Source organism: Colobus angolensis, unplaced genomic scaffold, assembly GCF_000951035.1.
Source record: "Colobus angolensis palliatus isolate OR3802 unplaced genomic scaffold, Cang.pa_1.0 Scaffold143, whole genome shotgun sequence".
In the NCBI taxonomy this organism is placed as follows: Eukaryota; Metazoa; Chordata; class Mammalia; order Primates; family Cercopithecidae; genus Colobus; species Colobus angolensis.
The window spans coordinates 1675184-1687795 of record NW_012114522.1 but is presented as its reverse complement, the minus strand read 5'-3'; the positions used below and the strand labels follow the sequence as shown (position 1 = coordinate 1687795).

The 12612-nt window shown below is 56.1% G+C and overlaps 1 protein-coding gene across 1 annotated transcript in view; it reads left to right on the top strand.

Annotated features, from left to right (window-relative positions):
* SH3TC1 (SH3 domain and tetratricopeptide repeats 1) overlaps positions 1-12612 on the top strand; it is a 55240-nt gene that overhangs the window by 12141 nt on the left and 30487 nt on the right. Inside the window, exons 5-11 of the mRNA XM_011935446.1 lie at positions 1190-1317; positions 2953-3058; positions 4538-4684; positions 5381-5591; positions 6700-6776; positions 7712-7907; positions 11513-11643. Of these exons, the coding sequence (XP_011790836.1) occupies positions 1190-1317; positions 2953-3058; positions 4538-4684; positions 5381-5591; positions 6700-6776; positions 7712-7907; positions 11513-11643 (996 nt within the window). The remainder of the gene's footprint in view (positions 1-1189; positions 1318-2952; positions 3059-4537; positions 4685-5380; positions 5592-6699; positions 6777-7711; positions 7908-11512; positions 11644-12612) is intronic.

The window sequence follows — 12612 nt, the reverse complement described above, 5'->3', positions numbered from 1 at the left end:
TTTCTCCCTTCTCCTTCCCTCTCCCCCTCCCAGTTTCTCCCCTCTCCCTGCTCTCCTTCTCCCGTTCTACTACTCATTCTCTTCCCCCTCTCCCCCACTTCTCCCGTTGGCTCTGTAGAGGCCAAAGCCCCGGAATGACACTGCCTAGAGATCTGGGGCAGAGTCTTGACCTGGAGGATCAGGAAGCCCTTTTTCTCTGTGTTTCCAGGCACTGAGAGGGATAGTGCACAGGGCAGACAGGGTCACAGCCCCGGGAGCCTGGATTCTAGTGGGAAATTGCCAACCTCAGACATTGAGGAGGGGGGTGGCCCCCGAATGGGACCCAGCAGACAGAGCCCACGCCCACCCCTGTGGAAGGTTCCGCTGGACGGTGCCCCAGGGACGGCCCAGAGCAGAGGTGATGGGTCGGACCGTGCCGTCATGGGGTCCCAATGGCTCTGCACAGATCAGGGGACAGACGAGAGGGAGGGCCAGGTGTGGGCAGCTGCCCAGGTCAGACCCGCCGAGGCTCGGAACCAGGATGGGGGCAGGGGTGGGGTGGGGGGTGGAGCCCACGAGGTTGCTGGTGGCTGATGTGGTGTGTGAGTGGGAGGTGTCATTGATCCGAGCAGGGGTGGGGGCCCTCTGCCCTCTGAGAGACAGGGAGGAAGTGGAAAGGAGCTGGCTTAGGGAGGCAGAACTGAGGTTTCCAAGGTGCTTGTGGGGTGTTTGCTGGAGGTGGGTGCCCCATGGTCCCAGACTCCCCACCTTACAGTCACCAGGGGGGTGGAAGAGGAACTTGCTAAACGCAACTGTCCAGGTCCTATGCCTGCAGGTTCCGATGCAGCAACCCTCTAGGGGAAGGGCACTGAGGGGAAGGGTTGGAGGTCACGGTGACAGGGAGGAAAGACCATCTGTATGCAGTGGTTGCTGTGCTGGCCTGGCCTGCATAAGTCCACTTGTCTCCCCCACTCCACAGGACAGGCACTCATCCCGAAGGAAACAGGCTGGGAGCTAAGCAGCGGTCCAAGGCCTTTTTAGGGGTGGGGCAAGGTTGAGATCTAAACCCAGGGCTTGGGCTCCCCAGGAGCCCACTGCCCAGGCCTTCGGGGTCAGGTGTGTGGTTGGAGGCTGGCAGGGGGAGTAGAGTGTCCCACAGACCTCCCAGCCCAGGCTAGACCAGCTGCCCACTCTCCATCTGCCCCTCCAGACCTGACCCTGCAGCTGCTGGCTGTGCGGAGGAAGAGCGGGCTACAGGACCCCGGCCTACAGCAGACCCTCCGGGGCCAGCTCCGCCTGCTGGAGAATGACAGCCGGGAGATGGCCCGCGTGCTCGGGGTGAGTAGCCTTCTGGGGCCTGGGCAGGGATGGGAGCTGGAGTCGGGGACAGGGAGGGACTGAGGTGCAGTGTCTGAGACCGGGGACCAAGGACACAGGCCTCTGAGAGCAAGAGCCACTCAGGAGAGTGGTGGCCTCGGAGGGAGGGGAGGCTGTGATACCCAGGGGATGGCGAAGCGTTGTTTCTCCCACTTGCTTCGTGGGGGGCACTGTGATCGTCCACTCTGCTCTCCCACACCCCAGCACAGGGGACCTCGAGCTGTCACTTTCTCCACCTGTCCTCCACTCGCAAGGACTGTCAAAGTCTCTTTGATGGGGAGTTAAGGACGAGTGTGAAGTTAGTCTTATTATTTTTTTCCTGGCGACAAAGCCAGCATCCTGCGGGCCTCTGCACATGCCAATGTTCTGGGGAGGCTGGCACAGGGTGTGTCTGGGCCTGGCAGACCTCCCCATGGCTGAGGGCCGGGGGCTTGGGAGCTGGGCTGGGCATTACCACCACTGACTGGGGTTGAACCAGCTTGGCCTTGGCTGGTGCCTCTTAGCCTCTATGAACCCTGCTTCCTCAGCCACATACTGGGGATGCTTAGAATTACGTCCCTAGGAGCTGACTTGAGGGTTATGTGATTAACTCACACCAAGCACCTGCAGGGTGCTGGACACATAGTACCTGCTCGACACGTGGGGCTGTGGTGCGTGATGTCGGGCACAGGTGCACTGAGTCAGTTGCTGGCTCTGGGTTTGAATCTCAGCTGAGCCACTTACAGAGGTCAGACCTTGGATAAGAAATGGGGCCTTCAGCGGGACGTGATGGCTCACACCTATAATCCTAGCACTTTGGGCAAACGAGGAAGGAGGATCACTTGAGCCCAGGAGTTCAAGACCAGCTTCAGCAACATAGGGAGACCTCGTCTCTACAAAACATAAACAAGTTAGCCAGGTGTGATAGTGCACACCTGTAGAAGGGTAAAATGGGAGGATTACCTGAGCCCAGGAGGTTGAGGCTGCAATGAACTGTGATTGTGCCACTGCATTCCAGCCTGGGCGGCAGAGTGGGACCTCATCTCTAAAAAAAAAAAAAAGAATAGAAAAGAAAGAAACAGGGCCTTATTTTTTGTCTCTCAAATGGAGATAGTACCCCGTGACACATACTTCCCGAGTCGGAAGAGCTGTGTTAGCTGCTGTTATTTTTCATGTGCCTGTCAACACTGATGAATAGAAATCAGAGGAGAGGGGATGCTGGCTGGGGAGATGGAAATCGGAGCTGATGCTGCAGGTGGGGCTGGGAGCACAGCCGAACAAGAACCAGCTTAGGTGGGGAGAACAGGCGGTCACTGGTGTGTGGGGGATAAGGCAGGCGGAGTGCTGAGGGGGAGGCGTAGAGGGTGAGGGGCCAGGGCATGGGGGCCACATGAGCTCTGGGAAGGGCAGGAGCTTCTCCCTACAGGCTCTGGGGAGCCATGGCTGGCTTGAGAGCAGGGGAGGAGCTGACTTGGAATGTGAAGGAATCTGCCCTGGGTGTGTCGTGCCTCGCTGGGGCCACATCTGCAAGATGTCTCTGTCATGTGGACCCTGTCCTCCTGACAGATGCCCCAGAGCTCCTGGGGCCCTCTCCAATTCCTATGTCTTTCTCTGAAGGAATTATCAGCCAGGCTGCTGTCGATCCACAGTGACCAGGACCGGATCGTGGTGACGTTTAAGACTTTTGAAGAAATCTGGAAGTTTTCCACCTACCACGCTCTTGGTAAAGAGGTGACCCTCCCAGAATTGGTCATGGGGACGCCTGTTGGAAGGTTCTGGTTACACACCGTGCACTTAGATTACAAATTGGTGCTTTATTTATTTGTTGTTTTAAGACGAAGTCTCGCTCTGTCACCCAGGCTGGAGTGCAATGGTGCAATCTTAGCTCACTGCAACCCCTGCCCCCGGGGTTCAAGCGATTCTCCTGCCTCAGCTTCCTGAGAAGCTGGGATTATAGGCACAAGCCACCATGCCCAGCTAAATTTTTGTATTTTTAGTAGAGATGGGATTTCACCATGTTGATCAAGTTGATCTCAAACTCCTTGCTTCAGGTGATCTGCCCGCCTTGCCCTCCCAAAGTGCTGGCATTACAGGCGTGAGCCACAAATCCGTGCTTTAGAACAGGCAGGTTCACAGAGGCCTCACAGAGAGACAGCAACACTGGTATGCGCACCTGGTGCTCAGGGAGAAATGCCGGGTAGGCGGAGTCGTGGATGGATGTGGGTCTTTGTTGAAGGAACGATTTAGGCTGCGCTTCTAGTTGCCTTCATGTGCTGCCTTCTGTAATTTCACTCAACCACAACTTGAGGGAAGCTGCCATCCAGTGGCCTCAGTGCTGACCAGGAAAGCTGTTATTTGAAAGCTGACCCACGTGAGCTCTTCCTGAAGCATTCCCTGTTCCATTTGGAGGAATTCCAGGCTCTAACGGAGCCTCCCTGGGGATCTTGCTGTACCACCCTTGATTTCAGGGCCGAGTAAGTTAGGGAATAGGAACTGTAGCCACAATTCCCCGAGCACCGGTGAGCAGGGCTGACGCTCATCCCCCTTGGCCGGTTCTTGGAGGAAGTGGCTCATCCTTGGCTGCCCATCCACAGTGATGGCCATTGCGGGCGGGGCAGGGGGGTGTCCATCCAGAGGGCAGCAGGCTTCCCGTCCCCCTGTTTCAGAGTCCACTCTACGCTGAGTGTGGAGGAAGGATTCTCACGTCACTTGCCTGTGCCTTAAGCGTGCACCGAGCCTCCTAGTTCAGCTGTGGTGAACGAAGGCTCACTGTCCCAGACGGGAGTGGGGAGCTTGCAGCACCCCAAAGACAAGGCTTCACCTGATAGAAATGGAAACAGATATCAGCTCATAATGCGGGGTGGGGCTCGCTCATGTGCGTTTCAGACTCACCTTGCTGCTCGCCTGCACCCCCACGGCCTGCACGGCCCCCGACCACATGGTCTCTGTCTCACAGAGGTGAATACAGAGGCGTGGGGAGGTCAGTTAACTTGACCGTGGTTGCCGCTGGTGAGTGGTGGAGCTGGGCTTGACCTCTCACAGCCTGGACGGTCAGGCTGTGTAGCCAGCACTGTGTGCACCTCAGGGCAAGTCTCCCTGGACCTGGTCAGTGCGGGGCTCAGCTAACCTGGGGCCACACAGGCTTCCCTGCCTCCCTGCCCCTCTTCCGGAGCCCTGAGGTGACTGGGCCTTGCCTCCACAGGCTTCACTCATCACTGCCTGGCAAACCTGCTGATGGACCAGGCCTTCTGGCTGCTCTCGCCCAGTGAGGAGGAGGAGACGGCCATCCAAGTCCATGTGGATGAGAGCACCTTGAGGCTGACCCACGAGAGCCTCCTCGTCCAAGAAGGTGAGTGTTGCATGGGGTGATGGCCGAGGTCCAGCTGTGTGGGGCACGCCCGGGCCGTGGGGTGACAGCCTGGATCCCGCTGTGCTGAGCATGCCGGGGGCTGTGGGCTGCGGAGCCTCTGGAGGCTGAGGGGTGTTTCAGGCAGGGAGGTGTGCTTGGTGTGGCACTGTCACTTAGTGGTAGAGACCCTGGCCAGCCCCCAGGGACACAGAGGTGCCTGGGAAACAGCGGAAGAGAGGTTCTGTCTAGTGCCAGCCCCCAGCTCGTGTCCCTGACATGGCTGCTGCGCTGGCCTTGTGGTTGGCCCCGAGTCTGAGGAGGGGACATGAGGCTGTCTGTCCTACCCAGCCACAGCAGGAGAGGGCTGCCAGTGGTGACTGGGCTCACTGGGGCAGTCCACACAGAAGGGCCCTGGGGGTCCCACGTTTGGCTCCGCATCGCACAGTCAGGGAAACTGAGGCCCAGGGCGAGGGTCTGAGGCGAGCCAGGCTCACACAGCACATGCAGGCTGAGCTGGGACCTCGCCCCGGGCCCACCTCCCCGTCTGGGCCCCTTTGGGTTTCTGTACCTGCAGATATTGGGGGAGCCACTCCCGCGGGTGCTGCCTTTGTTGTCCGTCCGGCAGGGGTGTGGGGGGCAGGGCCACAGCTGTGGCCAGTCCAGCCACCCTCAGTGACCGCCTCCATCCTTTTGAAGGGCCCTTCTTTGTCCTGTGTCCTGACCACCACGTGAGAGTGACGACGGGTCCCCGGGATGCAGGAAATGGCCCCCAGGCCCTCAGGCAGGCTTCAGGGGCTCCCCAGGGAGAGGCGGCCCCAGAAGCAGACTCTTCACCACCGAGCCCCAGCGTGTCCTCCGAGGAGGTGGCAGTGGCAGCCGCCCCAGAGCCTTTGATTCCGTTTCATCAGTAGGTACCGGCCTTTGCTGCTCTGAGAGCTGTTGGCCTCACCGAGACTCCCAGGCCCGGGTCATCTCGAGGTCAAGGGGATGGACAGGGAGTGGTGGGAGCCCTGGACAGACCTGGCCATGGACTTGTTCTGCTGCTTCCCAGCTGTGTGGCCTTGGCAAGCTGGCCACCTGTCTGAGCCTCTGGCCTGCCAGCTGCATGATAGGCCAATGACATCCACCTGGCAGGGCTATCCTGGGGTTTGATGGCACAGGAGGTGTGGCATGAGCTCTCACCAGGCTCATCCAAAAAGCTTTTGAGGAAGTTACATAAAACATGTGTACCCAGAGTGAGAAGGCACAGGGGACCCAGGGGTAGAGCCAGGGGATGTGAGGACAGGTGACATGCAGACTCCTGTTCACTTGCTGAAGCAGGGATATTAACTTGGGTTGGAGCTTCCTGGTAGCCAAAGCAAAGAGAGAACCTCAGTCTCTTGATTTGCCGTATCTCAAATGACAGGCTGTGGCTTGGCTTCTCTCATTACTGAGACCCAGGAGGAGCTTCTCCTAAGAATCCTCCCTATGTCCTCTGGCCTGTGGCATCCCAACAGGGGACACTGAGTGTGTTCTGCCATCTGGGAAAGAGGGACTATCAGTCATCTAGATCAGCTTCCTTTTTTTCTGGCTGAAGGAACTGAGGCCAAGAGAGGAGTGATCTGTCCAGGTTATATGGCAAAGTCACAGTAGCGCTAGGATTTGAATCCATGCCTCCAGAGCCTCAGGCTGGGATCTCCCTCACCCCTCTCTGTGCAGAGCTTGGGGAGGCAGGTGCTTTGGGGGTCTGCAGGGTTCCAGGTTCACAGGGGTGGTGGTGTTTTCAGGATGAGGGCCCTCGGCTGAGGGACATGGGGCTCCCTGGGAGCAGTGCCACACACACGGGGCCTGAAGGCCACACAGCTGGGCAGGCGTGTGTGTGTGTGCACGTGTGTGTGTGTGCACATGTGTGTGTCAGGGGAGGCGAGGGACCTGCTTGGATTGCTGGGGGCGGCTGACCTGTCCAGTCTCTGCACAGGATGTATCTGCCCCAAATCTGAAATCCCGCAGCAAAAACCTCCCTCTTCTGGCTCCAGGTGGGCTCTTAGGGTCCCCCAGGACCCCATCGATGATGCCATGGGTGGCCCTGTGACGCCCGACAGCCGGCTGATGGGTACGTGTTTCCATGGGCCTCTCTTTCCTGGGGAAAGGTGTGTGCCAGGGAGCAGCTCCAACATTTTGGAAGTTGTCCTGAACCCTCCCTGAGCCAGGGAGAGAGAGACAGAGAGAGAGAGAGAGCTATTAGGTAGTGCAAAAGCAATTGTGATTTTTGTTATTACTTTCAATGGCAAAAACCGCAATTACTTTTGTACCAACTGAGTCTTCTCCAGCTTGTGAGGTTATAACTGATACTCAGGAACTCCGGGGGCTGATGCAGCCTCACAGGATGCTCAGTGAAGCTGCACCAAGGCCCCTGGCCACTGTCTCCGAAGAGCTCCCAAATGTCACTTCTCAGACAGTGCAACCCAACAGTCTCAGACTCTGTCCTTCTGTCACTGTGTGAAACGCCTGGAAAGCCCTGCGTCGACATGGGCTGGCACTGGCAGAATTTGCCCCATGCACTAACAGAGGACTGTGACTGTATCTTCTCTGTGAAAAGCTGGCACTGCCAGCAGCCCTTCTGCTTGGATGCCAGATCCAGCGCTTTTTGCTCTGTGCCAAGCTGCCAGTGTCTGGATGGCCTGTGCACCTGTCAGGGGGACTAACGCCCCTTGCAGGAGCGGGGTGGGGAGTGGGTGGGGCTGGGGGTTGTGGCTGCAGAAGGAAAGGAGGAAAGAGCCTTGGTTTTGGAGGCTGATGGCCGAGGCTCATTTATCAACATCTCTGAGCCTCCATTTTCCTCATCTTCAATACAGGGATAAAAACATGCCCTCTGAGGACCACGTAGATGTTCCCTGTCTCATTGTGGAGGCCAAGCTTTACTACGAACCTCCTAGCAGCCAAAAGATGAATTCCCCATGGTCCAGGGTGGCTGGCATTGGCCCTGTCTGCCCCCCTCTGGCCCCTATTTGGTCTCCCTGGCACTCACTGTGTGGCTTTCTTCTGTAGCTGTGGGCCTGGCCTCGGCGTTGGCAGACTTCCAGGGCTCGGGGCCCGAAGAGATGACCTTCCAAGGTGGCGACCTCATCGAGGTCCTTGGGGTGCGGGTGCCCGGCCTGCCCTGGTGCGTGGGCCGACACGCAGCCTCGGGCCAGGTGGGGTTTGTGCGGAGCGGCCTCATCAGCATGCAGGGCCCCGTGTCCGAGTGAGTGGCTGGAGCCCCGCCCCTTTCCTGAACCCACCCCCGTCTCACCTAAGGGGGCATTGTTGCGTCCACCTGGCTTCCCAGGTGACAAGCCTGGAAGTCACTGTGGATGACGCCTAGTCTCTTCCCTTGTCCTCAGGCTGCTGCCCCCTCGGCCCCAGGGTTCCCCGGTGTCCTTCCTCCGGGCTGCTGCAGGGAGAACGTTCCCTCGAGTGCCCACCTGCCCATGTGCATTATCTTCCCGTGGCTGCCGTGATAAGGCACTGCACACCAGGGGCTTAAAGCTGCAGAAATGTGCTCGTTCAGAGTTGTGGAGGCCGAAAGTCTAAAACCAAGGCCAGAAGGGCCACATTTTCCCTGGAGTCTCTAGGGGAGGGTCCTTCTTGCCACTTCCAGCTCCTGGTGGCCGTGGGCGTTCCTTGGCTTGTGGCCACATCACTGCACTCTGCCACCATCTCCATGTGGCTGTCTTCCTCTGTGTGTCTACTGTATTCTCTTCTTACAAGGGTGCCCGTCTCCTGGCGCCCATCCAACTCCAGTCTGACCTCATCTTAGCTGAACTAATTACACCTGCAGAGATCCTTTCTCCAGAAAAGCTTACCTTCTGGGGTTCCGAGAGGCATGAATTGAAGGACACAATGTAATCCAGTACACACGTCACCCTCGTCGGTAGAGCCCCAGGAAGCTTCTGGGCCGGCCTTGCGGGCCCCCATGGCCAGGCTGACCCTCACCATCAGCTCACCGAAGTGCAGCTGCGCAGAGTAACTCATGCCTTCTAACAGGGCTCTGGGTGACACGTGTGCCCTTCTGCCAGGGATGCCCCCTCTCCCCGACCCCCCTGTTCTCCTGGGGCCTCCCATCAGCCCCCGTTGCTCCTCTGTGGGGGCACTCTTCTGGCCATATGCCTCTTCCTCTGTGATTTCCACCCCACCCATGACCTGCCTGCCCCCAGCCAGGGAACTCCAAGAGAAGAATTCCCTGGTCACTTCTGTGTCCTCCCTGCCCAGTGCGAGCAACAGCAGGGGGTCTTTGGAGAGGAGTCAGCTGTGCCCATCCTTTGATGGAATTCTGTTTCCCTGGACTTGACCTTCTTCAGCCCTCGGTCAAGGAGCACAGAGAACGTGGGTGCGTGGAGAGTCCACTTTCTGGGTCATATGACCCTGGTCCTGGCCCCACCAATGAGATGCTTATCTTCAGTGGTCCTTTTCCATGTTTGGGGCTGCAACAGACCAACACTTCTCAGACTGGGTCTCAGAGGCCGTTTGTTATCATGCCTCATCAAGCCATGCATTTGTTCCCCTCATGGAAAGGGTCCGTCTGCTCTGGTACCTCTGGCACCTGTGCATCAGAAGCAGTTGGAAGCCGGCTAGGCCATGCTCTGGTGGCAGGAGCTACACCAGCAGTTTCCAAAGCATGTTCTCACCCACTACTCCATCATAGACTTCATCATGCCCTAAGCAGTGGGGAAAAGCTTTGTTGACATCCCTTGTGGGTGATCCCAGGGATTCCCAGCACAAACAAGGCATCTTTCTCCTGTTGAAATGCCTTTCCCACACTTACGTCACCTCCAGAATCCTCTTCTCACACAACCCTGTTTGCTTTTGGCTGAGCTGGTGTTCCACGGGACACTGTCTGGGCATCCTTGGTCCAGCTGATCCCTACCATTTCCAACGGAGATCACAACTTCTCAACAGGTCACTGGGGGCCGTGTGAAGTCAGCATGTACTGAACTTAAAAAGGGTCAGAGGCTGGGCGCGGTGGCTCTCGCCTGTAATCCCAGCACTTTGGGAGGCCGAGGCGGGTGGATCACAAGGTCAGGAGATCGAGACCACGGTGAAACCCCGTCTCTACTAAAAATACAAAAAATTAGCCGGGTGCGGTGGCGGGCACCTGTAGTCCCAGCTACTCGGGAGGCTGAGGCAGGAGAATGGCGTGAACCCGGGAGGCGGAGCTTGCAGTGAGCCAAGATCGCGCCACTGCACTCCAGCCAGGGGGACAGAGCGAGACTCCGTCTCAAAAAAAAATAGGATCACAGAAGAGCCAGGGAATGAGCTAGTCTGTTCCCTTCCTTTAACCCAGAAGGACGACAGGGCCAGGTGCCATTGGTCCTGTTCACAAATGGAGCAATTCTGACTTCTCTCATCCACTCAACAAATGTTTGCTGAATATCTTTCCTAATCCAGACCCTGGATTTTCATCTTTTATATCTTTTATTTAATGAACGACCTGGTGGCTCTTCTTTTTTTTTTCTTTAACTTTATTTTTGACACAATTTGAGACTTAGAAGAAAGTTGCAAAAAGAGTACAACATTCCCATATGCCCTCACCCAGATTGCACAAATGTTAACATGTTATATTTGCTTTATTACTTTCTCTCTTTCACTTCTATTTTTTTCTAAACCCTTTGAGAGTAAGTTGTAAACATGATGTTCCTTTACCCCTAAATAATGCAGTATGTGGTTCCTAAAACCAGGACATCTGCTTATGTAACCACAGTACAACTGTTGAAATCAGGAAATTAACACTGATACAATGCCATTATCTACAGATCTTATTCAGATTTTGCCAGTAGTCACAATGATGCCCTTTATAGACAATGAAAATTTCAGACCACGTGTTCTATTCAGATGTCCTGTCTTGCCTTCTTAATATGAAACAGCTTTTCAGTCTTTCTTTGATGTTTTTAAAGAATATAGGCCCGTTATTTTGTAGAATGTGCTGTAAGCTACTCTAAGTTTTTTTAAAATCTCAATAAGATGCTTTTCAAAGTTTCATATTATACTGGTAATTTAGTCCTATAAGCAAAAATTGCTTCCTTTCTCTTTCCCTCTCTCCCTCTCTCTGTTTCTTCCTGTAGTTCTTCTCCCTGACTTTATGAGAGTGCCCTGAGTTTATGTTGGGGAGCACTGAGGTTGTACAGAGTCAGCGGGAGTTTACAATGTGGAGAGATTGGATTTACCCCTAATCTCTCTTGAAGCCTCTCTTGAAGGCTGTCTAGGAGCTCACTGTCCTAGGACACCATTACCTGTTTGCATCTGTTGTAGCCTTTCCTGCTTTTGGGTATCTGCCCCTGGCCAGACAAGGCACCCCTTGAGGGCAGGATTTTTTTTGTTTTTTTTTCCAGACAGTGTCTTGCTCTGTTGCCCAGGCTGGAGTGCAGTGGTGTGATCTCGGCTCACTGCACCTCTTCCTCCCGTGTTCAAGTGATTCTCCTGCCACAACCTCCTGAACAGCTGGAATTACAGGCTCATGCCACCATGCCTGGCTAATTTTTGTATTTTTGTAGAGACGGGGTTTCACCATGTTGGCTAGGCTGGTCTTGAACCCCTGACCTCAAATGATCCACCTGCCTCAGCCTCCCAAAGTGCTGGGATTACAGGCATGAGCCACCGCAAAATGATCTGCCTGCCTCAGCCTCCCAAAGTGCTGGGATTACAGGCGTGAGCCACCGCGTCCGGACTTTTTGTTGTTGTTGTTTTTAAATCTCTGTCTCCACCCCTGGGCAGAGAGTAGTGCTCTGAGACTGTCAAATCAAGGAATGGAAATGTGTGAAATGCTGACTTCGCAAATATGTTATTTTAAATAAAGCACTTAATTTTTTCCAGGATGGAAAGTGCGATTTTTCTCAATGAGGAAGAAAAGTCATTCTTCGGCGAGGGCCGCTTTTCTGAGGAGGATGCCAGGCAGTTGCTGAGGCGGATGTCGGGCACTGATGTCTGCAGCGTGTACAGCCTGGGTGCGTGTGGGCGATGCCTGTGGCAGGGCTGCTGCCCTCCCCTTTCCCTTCCACAGCCCCCGCTGCCTTGTCCATCCACAGATAGTGAGTGCCAGCGCCTGGGCGCTGAAAGGTGAACAGACAGAGGCTGCCGCCGCCTCCAGGGCACACAGGGGCTGCAGACAAGCCAGACAGGAGAGAGGATGGGTGAGGGGCTCGGGCCGTGGGAACGCGGCCCTGAGTCTCCCGTGGGCACCAGGGAAGCCCTTCCTACCCTGACCCCAGGCACCTGCCTGAGACGCTGGGCGAGGGAGAGGGTGTGGACCTGGTTCTAATTTGCCAGCCCTGAAGGCTCCTGTTCGGGGCCCAGCCCTTTGCCCACCGTGCTTTGCCTGGGTGAGGGCGACTTTTCTCCTCGTCACAAGACAAAGAACCCAGGCTGTGGTGTGGCCTGGTCACCTGGCTGCCAGGGAATGTCATGGTGGGATCCCAGGGCTGCTGCCTTCTAAGGACAGAGATAGTCCCTCTGACCTCAGTGCCCCTCTGTGCGCGAAAGGTTTCTCTGGGGGCTGCAGAGTGCATGGATGAAGGTGGTATGTCATCCCCAACATAAAGAAACATGGCAGAGATCGTGCTATTTGCTGGGTGTAGATAAACACAGATGTGCCTACACACCCACTTTTTATTTTTGAGACAAGAGTCCTGCTCTGTTGCCCAGGCTGGAGTGCAGTGGCATGATCTTGGCTCACTGCAACCTCTGCCTTCTGGGTTCAAGTGATTCTCGTGTCTCAGCCTCCCAAGTAGCTGGAACTACAGGCACGCGCCACCACACCCTGGATTAGTTTTGTATTTTTTTGTAGAGACGGGGTTTCACCATGTTGGCCAGGCTGGCATTACAGGGTGTAGGTGTTGTGGGGTGGGGACGTTACAGGGTGTAGGTGTTGTGGGGTGGGGGCGTTACAGGGTTTAGGTGTTGTGGGGTGGGGTGTT